The following is a 19127-nucleotide window of genomic DNA, read 5'->3' as shown; positions in this document are numbered from 1 at the left end:
CAAATGGGCGAAGTGAAACATGTGGGTGCTGCAGCTCCTGGGGTCGGGGGCCGGTGCCCACTGCAGTCCTGACAGTTACTGCAGGGGCTGCTCCCTCCTGCCACAGGCTCCCTGGGAGCTGGTTTGGTAAGAAATGGAACGAGTTTGGTGGTTTGAGCTCGGGCCATCGCTCGCGTCTGATGTGACACGGTGACCCACGCTGCATCGCCTCTCACAGTGTGGCACAGCAGGCACTGCACGAACGTGCCCTGGCCTGGAGGAACGGGCACTATTTCTGGCTGTGGTGCCTGGGGCAATGCTCTTGGAGTCACCTCCCAGTACCCAGCTCCATCCCCATCTGCTGGGAGGGACTGGAGTGGGGCCACAGCCTCAGCAGCACAGGGGATGCTCATCCAGGGTGCAGCTGCCATTCCTACAGCTCACCTCGTACACCTTCACCCCGCAGCGTCCTGGGATCCAGGACTCTCCCCTCCCTCAGCCCATTCCTCCCATTCCATCCCTGAAACACCCCTTGCTGCTTTTTCCCATGGTTATGAGGGCTGAGAGTGTCCTTAACCACAGGCTCAGGTGCTGAGTGGCAGAAGCAGGGAGGATACAGGGGGCTGTAGCTCCCAACCCAGAGCAGCCCCTCAAGGCTGAGCACCCAGCATTGCACTGCCACGACTCACTGCCCCTTGCTGCAAACACAGCTTTAATTTCCACAAGTGCTCAGACACCAAACAAACACAGCCCTCAGCATCTCCCAGCCCCACAGCCGCTGTCCCCTTGCAGAGATGCTGTCAGGAGGGCAGGGTAGCAGCAGCTCCAATCCACGGTGGGTGCGTGCCTCAGGTTGGACACGAGGAGGGACACTGAGCAGAGCCCCAGCACAGCCCTGTCACCACACGGCTGCGTGTTGGGTCCGGACCTTTTTCCTTCCACATCCATCCTCCACACCGTGCAGTTAAAAACCAAAACAATAAATAGCAAAATATAGAGAGAGATATATACATATATCAAATAGCCCTTTTTTCCCCCCATTTCTCTTTTTGTTTTTTGTTTTTGTTTTTTTTTTTCTGCCCGGGAGCCACGCTGCTGAGCTCAGCTGACCAGCATGGGGAGGAAATGGGTGGAGAGGTGCTGCCGCCGCGTCTTGCCCCCTCGCCGTGGCCTGCCCTTACTATTGAGAGAGAGGAACATGGGGCGGCCCCGGTGCCGCCAGCGCAGCGAGGCGTAGGTGTTGTAGCCGTTCTCCTCGATGCGCTCCGTGAATTTGCAGTTGGGGCTGAACTCCTTCTGGCAGAGGAGGGAAGGGGGTGAGCAGCGGGAGCAGCGTGGGCGCTGGTCCCAAGTGGGTGCAGGATTCCCCCCTACTCCCACCACCCCGTTCCGGCTCTGCCCCGCACCTCGAGTGCTGACCCCTGGAGGCAGTGCCTGACCTACCGACCCGTAGAGCTGTCCCTGCTTGTTCATGGCCAGGTAGAAGCCGGTGTGCACCGCGCGGATGGCCACGACGCCGACACGCACCGAGCGGATCTCGACGATGCCTGCGGGACAGGGAAGCGCTGCGGTGAGATGGGACAGCTCCTGGAAGGGCCCTTCCCCCACAGCCCGCAAAGCATCGCTGCAGAACCTTCCCCGTCGAAGGGAAATATGGATGCTGTCCCAATGGAGAGATGGCACGGAGCACGGGCTGCGTGTTGAACCCCATCATCCGGGAGGGATTTGGCCTTTCTTCCCATCCTCCCTCGTGCCCAGCTGCCCCCGGGAGCAGAGCTCTGTTGGAATGAGGCCAAGCTGCAGCTCCGCGTGCCTGGAAGCAACTGTCAGCCTTTGCCCCCTGTGCTCACCTCGGGTTTGTTCTCCCTGAATCAGCAGCCGAGCCACTGCTCAAAACGTGCTGTGAAGCCCCACGGACCCAGCCCAGCTCCTCTACCGCTCATCCCATTGCTGGAGGTGCTGTCCGTGCACACCAGTGCTGCTCACGTGGCTGGGACCAGCACGGACGCTGGGTGGGGACTGCAGGACGCAGCACTATGGGGGCAGCCCTGGGCTTGGCCCCACAGCAGGGCTCGACTAAAGCTGCGTGCACCCAGCCCATGGATCTCGGTCAGAGCCGCTAATGGGAAAGGCATGCGGTCAGACCAGGTGGATTTTTAGCGTGGAAACACCCAGAGCACTGCCAGGAACTCTCTGGATTCTTCCTCCCTCTCTTCCTCTGCACCACCAAGAGCTGTCAGCCTGACCCCAGCCCTGCTGTACGTGGGGAGCCCCACAGCCCTGCTGATGGGGATGAGGACACGCAGAGGCTTTGGGTGGCGTAGAGTGCCACAACCTCTGGGCAGGGTCTTCGGCAAGGCCTCACCCCCTCCCACTGCAGGCTGACCATCACGGAGGCATCGCTTCCACAGAGCCACTGTGATGCTGCTGGGAGGGGATGTGGCACGAGGACAAGATGAGCAGCGTGGAGAGCTCAGTGCTGAGTGCTTCGGGATGATGTTGAGGGGGGATGTTCAGCACAGTCAGTGACCTGGCGTGGTCCAGCATGTCCCAGCACAGCAACGCCATTAACAAGCAGCCGTGGGGGAAGGCTGAGAAAATGCCTGCAAATCCATCTCAGTTTATCGCTGTCTGGAGCTGCTGCTATTTATAACAAAGGACTTCTTTTGCTCCTCTAAAAATAACCCCACTTTGCTGTTCCCAGCGCCCCGTCTCGCTCAGTAGGGCAGAGCAGACAGGTACCAAGGAACACGCTCAGCTCGATGCAGGCTGTGATGGGGCCCGGGAGGAAACTCGGGAAGCTCTCCTCAACCCCTCAGAGCACACCAGGCCAGCCCTGGGCTGGGTGTGGGACACAAGGAAGGGAAGCCCTAGTCCAGCCACTGGCAGGACTGGGCTGGTGGCTGCGAGGAGGGCTGGGGAGCAGAGCCCGAGCCCAGCCCAGGCATGGGTTATCTGCAGCTCCAATAACCAGAGCGAGCCTGATGTGACAGCCTGGAGCCTGCCAGGCCCTATTGCCACACGACCAAGGGAAGGCGTGGGGGAGCTGGCAGCATGCCTAGCCGGGCTCCCAGCAGCTCTTGGTATCATGACAGGGTTCCTCATGAGCAGCTGTCCCGGTTGGGCCGGGCTCCCTTCTGCTGCAGCTGAGCATAGCAAGCAGTCTCCAGGTGGGTGACATCTTCTCTGGTGTGAGACAGAGGTGGGCCGTGGCCACACGTCGCCACTGGTGCTGTCCTAACTGAATCCCTGCTTGTGGGGCTTGAATTCTTACTAGGCTGAGCACCACCATGCAGACCCCAGGCAGCTCACAGGGACCTGCACTGCTCCCAGATGCCTCCAGTAACTCTGGCTGCAAAGGAATCACGGCTGCTCTGCAGCCAGTAGGACACCCCGTGGTCCCCTCCACTCATGGCCCCTGGGAGCAGATTGCCTCTGAGCCCTTTCCATCCGCCCTCCTCCTTCTCAGCCCTTCTGCTTCCCAAGGCACTGATGGGAAATGATGGGGACGGATCCCTTCGGCCCACAATGGATGAGGACAGCGGTGTCAGTGCACCTGCCGACTCTGGGCTGAGAGGAAACCAGCAGCAGCTCCAACTTGAGCCCCCGGGGCAGCAGGGTCAGGCGGCTTCGGACGGGGCTGTCCCCGGCCAGCGCCGGAACGCGGGACCCGTGGCACTGCCCACGGAGGACACCGCGCAGCGCCCCTCCCCGCGAGGCTGGAAAACAGCGGCAGAGCGGGACCCGGCTCTCCCCGATCCTCCGCGCCGTCGGGGCTCGGCTCCAGGACCCACTTGAGGATGGGGCGGTCCCGATTCCTGCACCCGTCCCGGCCCCGACCCCACTCACTGCCCGGCCGCTCCCTCCAGCGCGTCCCCTCCACTCCGCCGCCGCCGTCGATGCGCAGGAAGAAGCGGGTGGCGGAGAAGAGCCGCCGGCAGCGCACGTCGCCTTCCAGGTGCCCGTAACTGCGGGGGGGCCGCCGGCCGCCCCAGACGGCGCTGCCCGGTCCCGGTCCCGCCAACACGGCGAGCGCTCCAGCCAGGCAGGCGGCGAGAGCGGCGGGGCCCCCGCGCCTCATGGCGGCGGGCGCCGGGCGGGCGCCGGGGAGCAGCGCGTCACTGCACGGCTCCGGTCCATGGCCGCGGCCACCGGCGAGCGGCCCCGACGGCGCGGGCGGCAGCTGCAGTGGCCAATGGGCGGGGCGGGGCTGGGCCGGGGGGGGGCGGGGTCTCTCATTCATAAATCCGCGCGAGTGGGGGGTACCCCGACGGCTGTCCCCGCGTCCGTTTCGCTCCCGGCCCCTCTCCGAAAGGCTCCCGAAGGGTTTCAGTGCCCTCCGTCCTAGTGTCCTCATCCTCCGGTCCCGCTTCAGGGCACGGTTTCCCCGTGGGCGCCGACAGCACCGCAGAGCAGCACAGTCCCGAGGACTCCTCCCGGCTCCCCCGAGCAGCAGCACGGGAACGATCCGTGTGCGAATCCACGCGTGCTCGCCCCGCGCCGTGCCCACGGTCCGCCCCGTCGAGTCACACTGCCAGGGGGCGCGGAGCGGGGTGGGGTGGGGGGGGTGGGGGGTGGAAGTGCCTTGTGGGAGTTGTAGTGCGGGGTGGAACTACAACTCCCGGCGGGCTTTGCGCGGCGCCTGCGCAGTGGGGGCGGGCGGCGCGGCATGGCGGCGTAGCGGGGCGGCATGGCGCTGCTGCGGGCAGCGCTGCTGGGCCCGGCCCGGCTGCGGGGCGGCGGTGAGCGGCGGGAAACGGGGCTGAGGGAGAGGAGGGGGGGCCTGGGGCCGCTCGAGGCCGATCGGGACTCGGGGATGGGGGCGGTGGTGCCTGGGGCCGGCTCGGGGCCTAAGGCCGGCGGTTCTAAGGGGGCGGGTTGTGGGGTCCGGGGGGGTCCCGCTGTGCTGCGGCCGTGGGTTTGTTCTGTGGGTGAGCCTTCCTGCTGTCCCGTGGGGGTGTGGCTGTGATGTGGTAACGAGGGGAACCTCCTCTCCCCGTTCCTGTCCGTATCTTTCTGCTGCAGGGATCCCGTGGAGCGTCCTCAGGTTCTACTCCTCGGCCAGCGCCAAGGAGAAGGCGAGGAGAAACGCCGTCTGTGAGAGGACAGAGCTGCTGGAAGGTGAGCAGGGGGTTCCTAGAAGAGCTGCAGGGCTCTCCTTCATCCAGTGTCCTGGAGGGTTTGTAGGAATCTTCCCATTCTAGGTTTGGAAATGCTTGGGATCTGCTTGAAGGATGTGAGGCAGAGTTGCTGAGCTCCCTGAGCAAGTCCTGTCCCGTCCCAAGACCCACAGAGGGCATTGAGTGCTGTACAAATGCAGGGTGGTCCTAAGGGATGATAGAGAAGTCATTCCTAGGCTGTAGGAGGGCCCTGTGCTCTCATCCAGAGTGAGCTTTGGCTCGATGAAGGCATGAGCGGGTACGATTTCCCTTGCAGGGACATTGTTTGGTTCCCCTGGATGCTGGGGCAAGCCACAGTTCATAGGTGGTTCTCAGAAGGGTTGTGTTCAGAGCAGCTGATTGCTGCTGGGGTGGGTGGGTTGGTTAAGAAGGGAGGAAGTCTTTGTGTGACCTTCTTCATAACCCCAATCCTGAGCACGTTTCTACCAGAAGTGAGGTGTTAGGGTAGGACCCAGTCTTCTGCTGTGACTCACATCTCTTCCTCTCTGCCCTGGCTGTGTTTCCCTGCAGTGCTGAAAGCTCGAGTAAAGCAACTCCAAACCACTAACATCCCAGAGGTGACGATCAACAAAGTGGAACTGGCACCACTGCAGGGTGAGGGACACCAGGGATTGCTGCAGAAAACTGTGTCTGCAGGCACAGCAGTGGAGCACCTGGTCCCCAGGCAGTCCAGCAGCTGGACAGAAAAGCTGAAGAAAGAGATGTACATCCGGCAGATGAAGGTGGAGAAGAAGCTGTCTATTGCAGCCTCCCGGACTCTAGAGGGCCAGGCCAAGGTCAAAAGAAAAATCAAGGTGAAGGCAAAGGTGAGAGCAAAGGTGAAGACAAAGACCAAATCCAAGAAGAGCCAGAAGAGCCCAAAGGCTACAGCAGCTACTTCCAGGAACCAGAGCCATGCTGCCCCCAGCAGTGCCTCGAAGCCCAGGGTGGAAAAAATGAAGCAAGATTTGAAAGCACAGAAACCTCAATGTGTGCCTGAGGACAGGAACAGCAACCACCACAAGACCATGCAGCAAACCATCCAGTGTAACCTTGAGTGCTTCCTGTACCTCCAGCAGCCAGAGGAGGCTCAGAAGTTGCTTCTGTTGTATCACAGCAACCCCATGAGAAGGAAGCTTCTGAGTGTTGATGCATACAACGTTGTGATGCGTGGCTGGGCAAGAAAGGTATGGAGCTGGGGGGGTCTTCTGCTGTCCTTGTCTTGGTTGGTCTTGGCCCTTTGGTGCCAGGCTTCTCAGTGGCGAGACCTGAGGTGTGCTGGCTCAGGTGGAGGAGCCCCACACTTACAGAATCAGTAGCTGCAGTTTGAATTCTGCACTTGTCACATCTGCCTGCAGCAATTCCTGCTGAGATAACTGGAGCTGGGCTGAGGCCACTGATCCCTGTGAGCTGGCATTGAGGAGAGGAAGGGGGTGGGGTAGTACGGATATGGCTCAACTGGAAGAGGAGCAGAGGGGTGTGAAGCTGTGATTTGGTGCTGCTGGTGTCTATTTCCACAGCCTCTGTCCCTTGTCATCCTCAGGGCTGCTTGCACCGTGTCATCCACGTGCTTTCCATGCTGGAGTCCGTCGGCTTCCAGCCCAACCTGGACTCCTACACAGTACTGCTGGAGTGCATGACACAGAGCCAGTCATCCACCAAAGCCATCTGGAGGTAATGCACTTCTCATGCCACAGGCTCCTCCTGGCCTGGGTAGCATCTCTGCTGCTCTGCTGTGCCACAAGGGCACGAACTGGGGACAGGAGGCAGTGGCTCAGGGGAGGGAAAGCCTGCCTTGCTGTGCACTGGTTCTCATGCCCAGATGAAGGGGTAGGTCAGAGCTAACTCTTCAGACTGTTTCACCACCCCAGCTGAAGAGTTTGTCCAAGATCTTGTGGGGAAGGGAGGGGTAGATGAGAACAGCCTTAATTCTGGACAGAGCTGCCAATGGGCAGGGAGCAGCCCCTCTCCGATCAGGTGCCCCTTAGTTCTGCACCCATTCTCCTGGGCATCTTTGTCCTGTTTGACTCTCCATCACTGATGAGTAGGAATAACTCCTCCGTCCGTTCTGGTGGCGTATCCTGGTAGGATGAGCCAGACAGCAGGTTTTTGTAGGCTTCCAGTTCCACACTGCAGGAGTGTGGCCAGAAGATTCAGATGGGTTTTGTGGAGCCTAATTGGCAAAATAAGTGCCAGACCCAAACTGAAAAGCTGAAGGTAGCCAGTGAAATCCCAACCTCTGAGTGAATGACTTTCAGGTCAGCTGAGCTAGAAGAGACTGGCATTGATTTTTCTGCTTAGGTGTGTGAGTATTGCATAAGTACAGCAGTATACCTGTGGGACTGTCACTAGGCAAATATTGATAGCATATAGGCAGAGATCTGCCAGCTCAAGCCTCATTGAGGTGTGTGTGTTTCCACACAGCTTTCTGCTTGCTGGTGCTGTGTTTTTGTGTGAGGTCTCACATATGTCACCCAGTCTGAAGTCAAAATGGGCCAGTCTGCCTGTGCCAGCAGATCTTCTCTGCCCCTTTGCCCAGGCTGTGACCAGTACCTTGCATTCCCTTCTACTGGACCAGGCTAGTGGGATAGCAGGAGCGTTTAAGGATGGAGGAAGCAGCATCTTTTTTTTGTCTTAATCTCACAGAGGCAGTAGAGATCAGCCTCCCCATCCATGTGTGAAGGTGAAAGCTGTCTGCACAGCAGCAGTGTGGGCTGGAGGAGGTGGATGACTGATGGCTGTAACCTGAGGCTGGTGACCTTGTCAAGGACAGGCTGTACTCAGCAGGCAGCTCCCACCCCAGCAGCTCCTGCAGCCTGGAGAGCTGTTTCCTGGTGTCTGGCTGCTTGTGGCAGGCAGGGAGAGCTGGTGTGCTGCAGGTTTCCCATTGTGCCCATTGCTGCAGCACAATCCCTCCTGTGTGGTTCTGTGGGGGGGGGAGGGGGGCAGGCATCAGCTCAGAGAGGCTCAAGATGCCACAAGACTCTTCCTGTACTGCATCTCATGTGGGCCCAAGTGCCACTCCTTAGGGCAAAAACCTGATACAGATGAGGCCCTTGGATCCTGAAAAGGGAGCATCCTCAACGTGCTTTCTCCATGCTTAGCCTTCTTTTACAAATGTTGTTTCTTGCCTTGTGGTATGCTCATTTCCCTCAGTGTGCACAAATTCTGTCTCATCTGCCTCTCCTCAGGTGTGTGCAGCAGCTGAAGAAAGAAGGCTTCCACGTGGATGACCTCTTCCAGAAGTGCCTGTTTGAGGGAAACGAGAAGGAGATGGTGCTGAAGGCCATCAGGATTATCCAGCCTGACTACCAGCTGCCCCCTCCACCCAAACCCGAGATCTGCAAGTCTGCTCTGCTCAAGAACTTCTACTCCAAGGTAAGCCTGAGCTCAGGGATATTTCTGCTGCGTGGGGAGTTGTTGGAGCTGACCAAATGGTGCCCACTGATGTCCTCAGGATGCATTCAGGTCCAGCACAGGGCCGTAATACCTTCCCTTCCTCTGGCTTTTGGTACTTACTGCCTCAATCTTGTTGCAGAAGAAGGTGGTGTCATATCCCAAGCTGAACTTCACTGTGCAGGAGCTGCGGGAGCGCTTCCAGCAGCAGCTGGAGATGGAGCTGAGCAGCACCATAACCATCGAGTCAGTGGAGTCGACCAAACCTCTGACCCCACAGGCCATCAAAGCAGTAAATATCAGGGTGGCTGAAGGGGGTGGAGGGGTGGGGAACACCTGCAGGGGTCGTTCCTTAGAGGGGGGTCAGTTCCCTGGTGATGCACTGTCAGCACAGCGTGGCTGTTTTGCTTCCATTTCTCGTGTAGCGCCAGCAGCTGGCCGCCTTTCGTTCTCAGTGGCGTGATGCCATTCTCCAGGCCCTGCAGGAGTCAAAGGACAAGATGTCCCAGGCCAAGATGATGTCAAGGCATAGCCTTATCTACCCCTACTTGTGTGTGCTGCCTGATGAGGAGTACGTGGACATCATGATGCAGGTAGGACCCTGCCCTGTCCCTGCTGAGATTTAGGAATGGGGGCTTCTGGGCAACCCTATGGCTGCCACACTGCAGAAATAGAGCATGAATCTCAAGGTTCACCCAAGTTATTATGTGCAGGACCTGTTTGCTCCCTGTGCTGAGCAGCCAGAGAAGCTTTGCTCTGTTCTGGCCACATTTCCTTCCTCATCTGCTCAGCATCATGGGAATCAGCATCTTTCTGTGTTCCCCATACAGGAACTTTAACTCCTGCTTTGTCTTTCTGCTCCGTTTTTCTCTTCCTCTCTCCTTAAGTCCCTCTTTGCCTTCCCCTTTCTCAGGTTCTCAACACCCTTTCTCCACAAGGAGAATCCCTGGCTGTCTTAGCCAGGGAGCTGGGCTCCAAAGTCTACAACAGATACCTCGTCCAGAGGAAGCTGCAGAGCTGCCAGCTCAAGAAGGTGCAGGAGATCTACGAGAGCTATATCCACCTGCTGGCAAAGGATAGCCAGGTAGGATTTCCTGGGAGAGAGGTTCTCTTCGGAGTAGAGTTGGGGTTGGGTGATTTGTGCATCCTCACATGCTTAGAGTCCAGATTCTGATGCTGCAGAGGCCATGAGGCAGGGACTCACAGGAGCACAGAGGCAAGAGAGTCCTTCTCTGGACCAGAAGCACGGCTCTGAGATCATCTGACCTGATTTTTCCTTTCCCAGCCTAGTGAGTACTTGCCACGGGAGTACTGGGAGAAACTGGTGGCAGAAGCAGGCTATGGACCTTCCCTGAACTTAAAGGACTGCAGCTGGCCCTATGTGATCCTGATGCGCCTGGGGATGTACTTGCTGGAGATCATGGTTCATGCTGTCAAAGTGCCCAGGAACACCCTTAAACCTCACCTGCAGCCCAAGCTTATCCCTGTCCTCTACCACATCTACTCCTTCCGCAGCAGCTGGCAGGTAAGCCTTGTCCCTGGGGGATTTGGGACAGTGCAGATCACCTCTTCGTGCTAACTGGGTCCTTGCAGGACCCTTTTCACTTCCCCATGTCTTTCTTTCTCAGAGATTTAAAGGAGCACCTGGTTCTGTGCCAACGGGGCGATTAGTGTGATGGTTTCATAGTTAGGGACTTGACCACGTGTTCTTCCAGGCTTCCCCCTGACTCTTCTACTGCTGCCTTTCACTTCTCTGATTCTCTCCTCCAGGTTGGGCTGATAAAGCCCCATCCCATTTTCTCTCAGATTGTGTCAGATGCTGCAGAGACCATGCTGACCTTTAACTCCTCTGCCATACCCATGCTGTGCCCCCCGGTCCCCTGGACCTCCCCACGCTTCGGTGCCTTTGTACTGAATGAAACCAAACTGATGCGTTTCGTGGACGGGGCCATCCAGCACCAGCAGCTCCTGGACCAGTGTCCTCAGGTGAACCTCCACCCCGTGCTGGATGCCTTGAACCAGCTGGGCAGCTGTGCGTGGAAGATTAACCAGCCAGTGTTGGATATCATCATCTCCATCTTCAACGATAAAGGCAATGAGAAGCTGGACATCCCACCCCCCGTCTCCGAGGCCCCCAAACCTCCTGTGGTTCCCAGCAGTTCCTCTGCCTTGCACAAGTCCCTGAAGCACGAGTTGTTGCTGTGCAAGAAGAAGGCAGCTGAGATGCACAGCTTGCGCATGGACGCGCTCTATAAGCTCTCCATCGCCAACTATGTCAGGGACAAGGTGTTTTGGTTTCCTCACAACATGGATTTCCGTGGCAGGACTTACCCTTGCCCACCTTATTTCAATCACTTGGGTAACGATGTCACTCGTGCCATCCTGCTCTTTGCAGAGGGAAGGCCCCTGGGGCCAAAGGGCCTGGACTGGCTGAAGATCCACCTCATTAACCTCACAGGGCTGAAGAAGAAGAATGCCTTGCAGGAACGGTTGGATTATGCCAATGAGATCATGGAGGAGATCCTGGACTCAGCTGACCACCCCCTCACGGTGTGTGTGGAGTCACTGGGGGAGAAGCTTGGGCCGCAGCCAGCCCCAAGCAGATTGGGAGTCTCCCAGCTGAGCTGATTAATGAAAAAGCAGGAAAGCTCAACCCTGCTTGAGCTCAATCAGCTGCTCCAAGTAGCTGAGGGGCACCAGCTTTTTCTTTAGTTTCAGAGGAGGCTTTGAACGTTCCTCTTGTTTAGCACAGCTAAAGGAGTAAAATGTAATGGAAATCTGGTGGGTTTTGAACGAGCAGCATTTTGAAAAATAACACTTGGAGGGGGAAAAAGGAAAAGCGGAATGAAAGTGTTGCAGAGTTTCCTGAGTGCCACATTTCTGTCTGAAAACACGATGAGGTGTGAGGGAGATGGAGGCATGGTGAGGGGAGGTGCCTTGCCCAGTGGTCCTGAGGGCCCAGGAGCTCACCTGCTGCCTTTGAGTGCCACGAGGGCACTGCCTCCTCCTGCTCATGTGTGCTTTGCTGTTCCCAGGGCAGGAAGTGGTGGATGAACACCGATGAACCCTGGCAAGTTTTGGCATGCTGCATGGAAATCGCCAAGGCCTCGAGGTCACCAGATCCAGCAGCCTTCATCTCTCATTTCCCAGTTCACCAGGTGGGTGCCCAGCAGATGGGTGCCTGGGCAGGGAGGAGAATGGGCAGAGCAGGGAGCTCAGGGCAGAAACATGCAGCTGTGTTTATTATTATGCCACGTGGCCAGGCTCTCCTAAGAATGGGAGCACAGCCTACAGGCATCTTGGTTTGAAAACTCCAGTGTCTGGCTGCTCCATGCAGCCATTAATGAACCAGTGCAGTTATGTGCTGCTTTGCTTGCCTTCAGCCAAACTGCCTGTGTGGGAGATTGCTCACCAAGTGTGTGCAGCGTGGGAGCCAGGCCAGCCCTGTCTTCTCCAGCTGTGGCATGGGGACTGGAAGCCTCTTGGGATATGGCTGGAGACAAGATGCCATGCAGGAGCAAAAAATGGGAGGCGTGGACCTCCGGGGAGAAGCAAGGGGGCAGATTGCAGCCTCCTGCATCCAGTGCCCTGCTGACTCCCCCTGCTACACGGGAGACAGGGATTAATTGTTCTCCTGATGAGAGGGGTTTGCATGTTTTATCTCATTAGAAGATCTGATGGCCCTAATGAAGCAGGGAGAGCAGGGACGTATTCTGACAACAGCAGTGGTCTGTAATGTACATGACATTGTCTCAGCTGAAGGGCTCTGATGGTATTGTTATGACAACAGAAGATCAAGAGAGCAGCTGGGGGTGTGTGGAGGGTGCAGTTAATAGGATTGAAGCAAGGACTTTTTCTGGAGGGCACAGGAGTCTGTTTCCACCTGAGTCATCAGTGCTTGGCTCACAGAGGCAGCTCTTCTGCAGCAGCAGGGCTGCACAAGCACTGTCAGTTCTCCGACGTGCTGCACTGCAGTGTGGGGAAGGAGGAGGAGAGATGAGAGCTGATCCCACCAACAGCTGCAGGCTGCCTTTGGCCAGGCAGAGCCTGAGCACAAGGAGGTGCAGGGACAATCTGAAGCAGCAGCATGGCTTCTGTGAGAAGCGTTTCTTTGGTGCTGCTTGGGAGCAGCAGGACCTTCCTTCAGGTCCTGGCTGGTCTTGGTCTCAAAAAGACTGTCAGGCCAGCTGCTATGACAGATCAATGTGTGTCTGAGTGCAGCTTTAGGAAGGGCTGGGTCAGAGCTGGATTTCTCTCCTGTTGTGAGGATGTAGAAGCAGCGTGGCTGGAGCTTTGGAGTCAGCTGAGGGCTTGCAGAGGGTTCTTCAGCTTGTCTCTGCCTCTGCATGACTCCAATCCTGCTCCTGGGTTTTCCAAGGTCTATTTTGACTGCCAGCTTGTAGGGCCACTTCTAGCATCCCAGACACTTAACGTTGTTTCTCAAATTTTCTGTCTTTGTGATGTTTCCATGGAGCCCTCTCTTTGAAAATTTATGAGTGAGGATGCAGTGTGTTGTGAGGTTTTGTGTTTGTTTACTTTCTCCTGCTGTCTAAGGGGTTTATAGTGATGAGACCCAGACAGGAAAGCCAGTTAGAAGTGACATACAAATCATTACAGACCTGACCACTGCTCAGAGATCAGCTGCAAACCTGCCCAAAGGGGGAGGGTGTGAAATGACAGTAGCCCATGAGAGCCAGATGTGTCATGGTTTCATAGTTTTTCATTGTTACTCCACATCTGAGGGCAAGGTGTGTCTGTGCTGATGAGCAGGACTCTTATCCCTGTGCTAACACCTCGTTTCCACCCTGCTTTCCTCCCTCACACAGGATGGCTCTTGCAATGGACTGCAGCACTACGCAGCGCTCGGCCGGGACCTTATAGGTGCCATCTCTGTCAATCTGATGCCCTGCAATGTCCCTCAGGATGTCTACAGTGTGGTGGCCCAGCAGGTGAGGTGTGAAGAAGACATGGGAAAATGTCCTTCTGGAGCTGCTCACCCACAGAGGTTCCTGAGAAGGGTTGGGATGAGGCCAGCATAGAGAAGGCTGGGAGAATGTGGGCTGATTGGAGGCAGGATCTCCCCAACCCCAAATGGGGGTCATTGTATCGACTGGAATGAGCTGATGTGGCTGGGGATCTGTCCTGAGAAATCCTCTGGGATTTCTGCTCCTGTCAATTCTGACTTCAATCTGGGAGAAAGGAGTTGGAAGAAGAGTGTAGAGTGTTCCTCTGTCAGGTTATGTGGTTTTCTTCGTTTGAGCTGGGTAGGAGGGAGCAAGGAGGGATTCGACCCTTGGCACTGATGGCAAGGTGGAATGTGAAATGAGCTCGCTGGGGAGTGAGCTGAGCCCTGCCAGACTCAGCTCTCTCCCTTCTGGAAATCTGCTGTGTTTCTCAGGGCAGCAGCACACACCGGTGGCCGAAAGAGGGGCACGCGCAGGGGCGAGTGATTTCTCTGAGGGTTTGGCTCTGACACCCCGCTGCACTCTGTCCCTCAGGTGGAGGAGTTTCGGAAGAAGGATGCTGAGGAGGGATTGAAAATTGCCCAGGTGCTGGAGGGGTTCATTGGCCGTAAAGTGGTGAAGCAGACGGTGATGACGGTGGTGTACGGCGTCACGCGCTACGGTGGGAGGCTGCAGATGGAGAAAAGGCTGAAGGAGATTGAGTTCCCCGAGGTACCGGGCCTGCCCCTGCCTCCCAGAAGTGCTTTCCTCAACTCAGTCCCTGCTGGGAGAGGCAGCTGGACCGCCCAGAACTTGTGGGATTCTTTCCTCCCTTTCCTTACTTTCTCAGATCTCAGGGGTTGTGCAGAACTGAACCCCCCCACTCCTGCAGGAGGGGCTCTGGGGCTGAGCTGTCTGCCAGCACTTGTGGAAGTGGGCCCCTTGTCTGTGGCAGAGCTCTTGGAGACCTGCCTGCGTTTCTTGTACCGTGACCCCACTGAGACAGGAGAGATGCACTCTTAGCTTACCCTCATTACTTTGCTGTGTATCTGTTGCTGCCCCTTTGCCTCCCTCTCACTCTGCCTCTGGTCTTTGCAGGAGTACATATGGGAGGCATCTCACTACCTCGTGAGGCAGGTGTTTAATGGCATCAAGGAGATGTTCTCAGCGACTCGAGATATCCAGGTAAGGATATCCTTTCTTTCCCTTTTCTTCTTCCCTCCTCCAGCCATGCAAAGACCAGGGAAGGGAGGAGCTCTGTGATGGAGAAATGTTGTTTTTTTTCCTTGGTCCTGCCCCAAATTGAATTCTGTCCCAACCCAGAGATGTCAGGTTATGCCTAGTGATGGACCAGGCTCCCCCATAAGAGCTACACTCACAGCCTGGCAGGAATTTAGACTTGTGCTGGGAGGGAATAAGGTCTGTCCAGCTGCCTGTACTAACTTGAGCCACTTTCTTCTCTGCTTCCCCTTACCCAAGAACTGGTTGACAGAGAGTGCCAAGCTCATTGCACAGTCAGGACGGACAGTGGAGTGGGTCACCCCGCTGGGTCTCCCCATCGTGCAGCCCTACTATCGGATCAGATCCACTGTGGTGAGTGTCTGCTGGTGGGACTAAGTCATTCATCCAGCCAGGGATGAGGAGCAGGGAAAGCACAGCACACCTCGAGGCAGTCAGCACAAGGCCAGCCAGTTTGCATCGCCTGCAGGTGAGCTTGCAGAGAAGACAGGATTCGTGCATGCAGGCACATCCTTCAGCCTTGTCACAGAGACTGGAGAGTGTGGGCGTGCTGCTGAGGAATCTGCTGCTCCCATCCCACTCAGGCAGCTGGGGCACAGACCCATTCTCTGCATTGAGCAGCCCTCCTCGGGGCTCGCGTGATTCAGTCTCGCTGCTCTCGCCTCCCACACACTGCTGCACTGACTCACAGCTCCCCATCCTTTCTCATCCCATCCTCACAGCCACTCTCCTGCAGCCTCACGTTGGCCATGGAGCAGGCAGGTGCCTCCCACCTCCAGGAACTCTCAGCCCCTGCAGGAGTGAATCAGATTCTCCCTAGGAAGGGGTAAAGGATGCTTGCCAGCATCCTTTGGAGGGGAAGCAGGCAAAGTGCCACTGGGAAATGGCAGCTGCCACAGTGACTGGAATGCCTTGCCAACATCCTCATCCAGCAAGGATGTTTCCTGCAGAGCGTGGAATACCTTGCTGACGTGATCCCCTTCCTAGAAGTAAGCAGCAGTGCTGATCACCTTTCTCTCTCCCTGCAGCTGACTTGCGGCCTGCAGAGCTTGTCTGTGAAAAGCTCCAGCAACAGCAACCAGTAAGTATGAACCCGTGGTTTTCACTGAGCCCCTGCTGCCCTTCTGGGCGTAAAACCTTTCCCATCAGTGGAACTTGCTGATGTGTTCCAAGGCTCCTGGTGTTCCTCTGAGCAGTGGAAAGTCAGCTGGAGGAGCCGGGGCCCTTCAGGGCTGCCCCATCACCCCAAATCTTGGCTGGCTCTGCCCTGGCTCACATCTTGAGCCCTGGGCATGCCCCAGCTCCTCCTCCGTCCCATTCTGTGCTGCAGGAGGCCTGATACAGTGAAGCAGAAAAATGCCTTCCCACCCAACTTCATCCATTCCCTGGACTCAACCCACATGATGCTCACAGCTCTGCATTGCTTGAGGTAGGGAGCAGGGTTCTTGCCTGGGCTCTGCCAAGAGAGCATCAGCAGAGCATCATTGCAGAGAGCTGGGGCTCTCAGCACTACTTCATGGCCCTTTCTGCTGCCTCCTAGGCAAGGTCTGACCTTTGTCTCAGTCCACGATTGCTACTGGACTCATGCACTCACTGTGGACATCATGAACCAGGTAAAAATCTCCTCCCAAATCCTTTTTGAGCAGTGTTCTTGCTGATCTGTCCTCTGGGCACTTGCCAGCCCTTGCCTCCCCTGGGCTGCGCTCCGTAGTCTGTTTTATTTACCCAAGCATGGTGAACCTGGGATGTTTACTGGTGGTTGCAGATGACTTCTTGGTATCACAGGCCCCCTCCTCCCACCCTTCAACCAGGAGCTTCAGCCTCTGCTTCCCACCTTTCAGATTTGTCTGATAGTTCCCCCCCTTCTCACTCTTGCCCACTGCTTTCCCTCCTCTTACCTCTGACCTGTCTTGGCTGAGAAGCACTGAGGGAAAGGAGGGGAAAACACCTATTAACCTGCAACTCACCATTGCTCCCTGGATCAGATCTGTCGGCAGCAGTTCGTGGCTCTGCACAGCCAGGAGATCCTGGAGGATCTGTCCAAGTTCATGCTGAAGAATTACTGCAGGTATTGCTTGAGTCCAGCCTGCACTCTCCTATCCCTGCCAATTCCCCATCCCAAGGCTGCTGTGCCTGCTGCTCCCAGCTTGTGTCATCTGCCTGGGGGTTGTTCCCTTGGGAAGTTCTGCTTCCTGAATGACACCTGAGTTGTCATAAATCTCAGCGTGGAACACAAGGTATATCCACATCCTTTTGCTGCAGAACTGAAGTAGAAGTCAGTGTTTGTACCTTACTGTGACCCCGGGGTGGGATGTGATGTGTGTGCCTTGGTTTCCACGCTGAACAAGGCAGTAAGGAGCGGTGGTGATGAGCACAGCTTTGGCCCAGCCTGCAACCCTCATTTATCACCACCAGAGCCAGATGAAAGCAGAGAAAGCAGACATCCTCAGATCTGGGAAGTGCCTGTAGCAGGGGTTGGGCTCCTGCTGCCATGGGGTGCAGTGTTTGGTCAAGATAACACAGTGGGGGGGGAGTGGAGGAGGGAGAACCTTCTCCCAGGCCTCCACTTGCTGACTAGCTTTCCATCTGGTTCACCCAGCCCTGGCAAAGAGAGCAGAACCTTTTGGCAGCAGAAGCTGATGGAGCAACTGTCAGATGTCCCCAAAACAGGTAGGAGCACAGAATGGGAACTGCAAAGCTCAGGTGAAGTTTGGAAATGAGATCCAAGTGAGGACTGGCCCCCCAAAATCTCTGAGCTCGGGTAGTGTTTGGAGGTGGACATTTTAAAGCTCCATGTATGCTCTCAGTGTCCTCAAAGATCACATTTTCCTACTTGTCCTGGCCTGCAGAGCCTGGAGTCATTCCCCTGTAACGTCCCTGCAAGTGGCCCCTGCCTTCCCCAGAGCTTTGCCCCTGGGATTGACCCAGCTCATGCCGTCCCCTGTCTTGCTGTTCCTCGCCCATCTGTTTCCAAGCACAAAACATTTGCCTGGAGCTGGGACTGAAGCTCTCAGCATCGTAATTACCAGGATCTAGATGATATACACGCAATGGGATTAAGGCAGTTAGTTAGCTTGACTCCTCCTAATCTCTTGGCTATGCCTCTGCCAGACCATCTGGCTAACCTTTGTTCTGCCTTTGCAAACAGCAGCAGCCCAGCAAAGTGCTGGCCTTTGCCACTGAGCAGCTGCTGTGGTCAGTCCCAGAGGCAGTGGTGGTTTGTACTGGAGCCATGCACTCCCCTCTTCCTTCCCTGCTGCTGTTGTACTCATCTGTCTCGCCCTTCCTACCACTGCCCCAGATAGACCAGATAAATCTGGATGGACGTCGATTCCTGGAAGACTTCTGAGACCCTGAAGCAGGGCCTGAGCCAAAGTAGCTCTGTGCAGGAAACCAAAGCTGGGCTTAGGCAAATTCTCACTACCAGGCTCTGCTCTGACCTCTGGTCTCCCTTGCTTCTCACAGGGAAATTCAACCTGAACAAAGTAATAGATTCCACCTATTTCTTCAGCTGAGCCCTGGCCACCGGTGGAGCCCTGGACAACCTCTGGACTTTGGCTGCCCAGAGGTGATGGTAGGCACTGGTCCACAAAGCTCTGCTGTCCTGCAGCTCATAGGGGAGCAGCTGTCAGCCCAGCAAAACACACCTGCACTAAATGGAGATGCTGAGACCAAGAGGGACTGCTGCAGGAGAGCAGGAGCAGCCGTGGGGGGCTGCTGGAGTTAAGGGTGGGTCTGTTATATTTGCTGCTACTGTCTGTGTCCTGGGCAGGGAGCTGGAGGGGGGGTGCAGAGATGCAAATAGGTGGGGTGGTTTTCTCCAGCCCTCATCTTGATGCAAGATGTCTGCGCTGCTGCTGCCAGCTCCAGAGCAGGCTTGGCTGTCACCTGTGTCCCTTGCCAGGAATGTGTTCCTGGCAGTCCTTGCCAGGAATTCTGCTTGCTGGGGTCTCAGGCAGGAGAAGAAATCACTAGCTCAGGGGTGGAGATGTACAATACTGTAAATAAAATGTTTTTTGAAATACGAGGTGGGAAGTCCATCCTTCTCAGCATCTTTACCAGAGCTCTGAGGGGTGACATCCTGGGACTGATGTCTCCCCAGGTTGCCACTGTTTGCTGACAGGTTGGGGTTCAGTTATTCACTATCAGAGACAAAACAGTCCTGCTGTGTTTGTTGTCTGTGCAGAGGGGCTGCTTGCATCTGCTGGGCCCTTGCATTTTCAGCCAGAAGCCTCCTGTGGCCACTTCTGCAGGAATCCATTTCCATCTCCAGCAGTAACTGAGCTTGGGGGCCCCGTGTGCCCTGTGCCCTCTCATTCCCCATTGCTGCCCCATGCTGTCCAGCTGCTGCTGGTAGGGAAGCAGCTCTTTAAAGGGCAAAGTTGCCTCCTGCAGCCAAGCCTGGAGCCTG

General features: G+C 56.6%; 2 protein-coding genes across 5 annotated transcripts; one reads left to right on the top strand and one right to left on the bottom strand.

The window, feature by feature from the left end:
- Positions 1–1050: 1050 nt before the first annotated feature.
- FGF22 (fibroblast growth factor 22) lies at positions 1051–4107 on the bottom strand. Of its 3 annotated transcripts, none has more exons than XM_065745956.1 (3): positions 3829–4107; positions 1423–1526; positions 1051–1275 (listed from the first exon to the last, which is right to left on the bottom strand). In XM_065745956.1, exons 1-3 carry the CDS (start codon positions 4058–4060, stop codon positions 1081–1083), a joined length of 531 nt encoding a protein of 176 aa, XP_065602028.1. In that variant the 5' UTR covers positions 4061–4107; the 3' UTR covers positions 1051–1080. The 3 variants fall into 3 exon arrangements, with proteins under 3 accessions (XP_065602028.1, XP_065602030.1, XP_065602027.1); XM_065745958.1 differs by having other exon boundaries at positions 1051–1272; XM_065745955.1 differs by having other exon boundaries at positions 1051–1526.
- Positions 4108–4650: 543 nt separating this feature from the next.
- Positions 4651–18254, top strand: POLRMT (RNA polymerase mitochondrial). Of its 2 annotated transcripts, XM_065745877.1 has the most exons (21): positions 4651–4721; positions 5005–5100; positions 5670–6325; positions 6682–6812; positions 8330–8516; positions 8677–8826; positions 8960–9127; positions 9448–9618; positions 9820–10059; positions 10305–11084; positions 11570–11692; positions 13361–13483; positions 14033–14209; positions 14576–14662; positions 14957–15070; positions 15745–15797; positions 16047–16145; positions 16257–16329; positions 16702–16784; positions 17316–17386; positions 18182–18254. In XM_065745877.1, the coding sequence occupies exons 1-21, from the start codon at positions 4670–4672 to the stop codon at positions 18229–18231; spliced, it is 3684 nt and encodes a 1227-aa protein (XP_065601949.1). In that variant the 5' UTR covers positions 4651–4669; the 3' UTR covers positions 18232–18254. The 2 variants fall into 2 exon arrangements, with proteins under 2 accessions (XP_065601949.1, XP_065601950.1); XM_065745878.1 differs by lacking the exons at positions 17316–17386; positions 18182–18254 and having other exon boundaries at positions 16639–16765.
- Positions 18255–19127: the final 873 nt, after the last annotated feature.

The sequence above is a fragment of the Cyrtonyx montezumae genome, unplaced genomic scaffold (genome assembly GCF_038088225.1).
Source record: "Cyrtonyx montezumae isolate F1298 unplaced genomic scaffold, pur_monq_1.0 scaffold_39, whole genome shotgun sequence".
NCBI classification, from domain to species: Eukaryota; Metazoa; Chordata; class Aves; order Galliformes; family Odontophoridae; genus Cyrtonyx; species Cyrtonyx montezumae.
The sequence above is the reverse complement of the archived record's forward strand: the minus strand, read 5'-3'. Positions and strand labels throughout refer to the sequence as shown.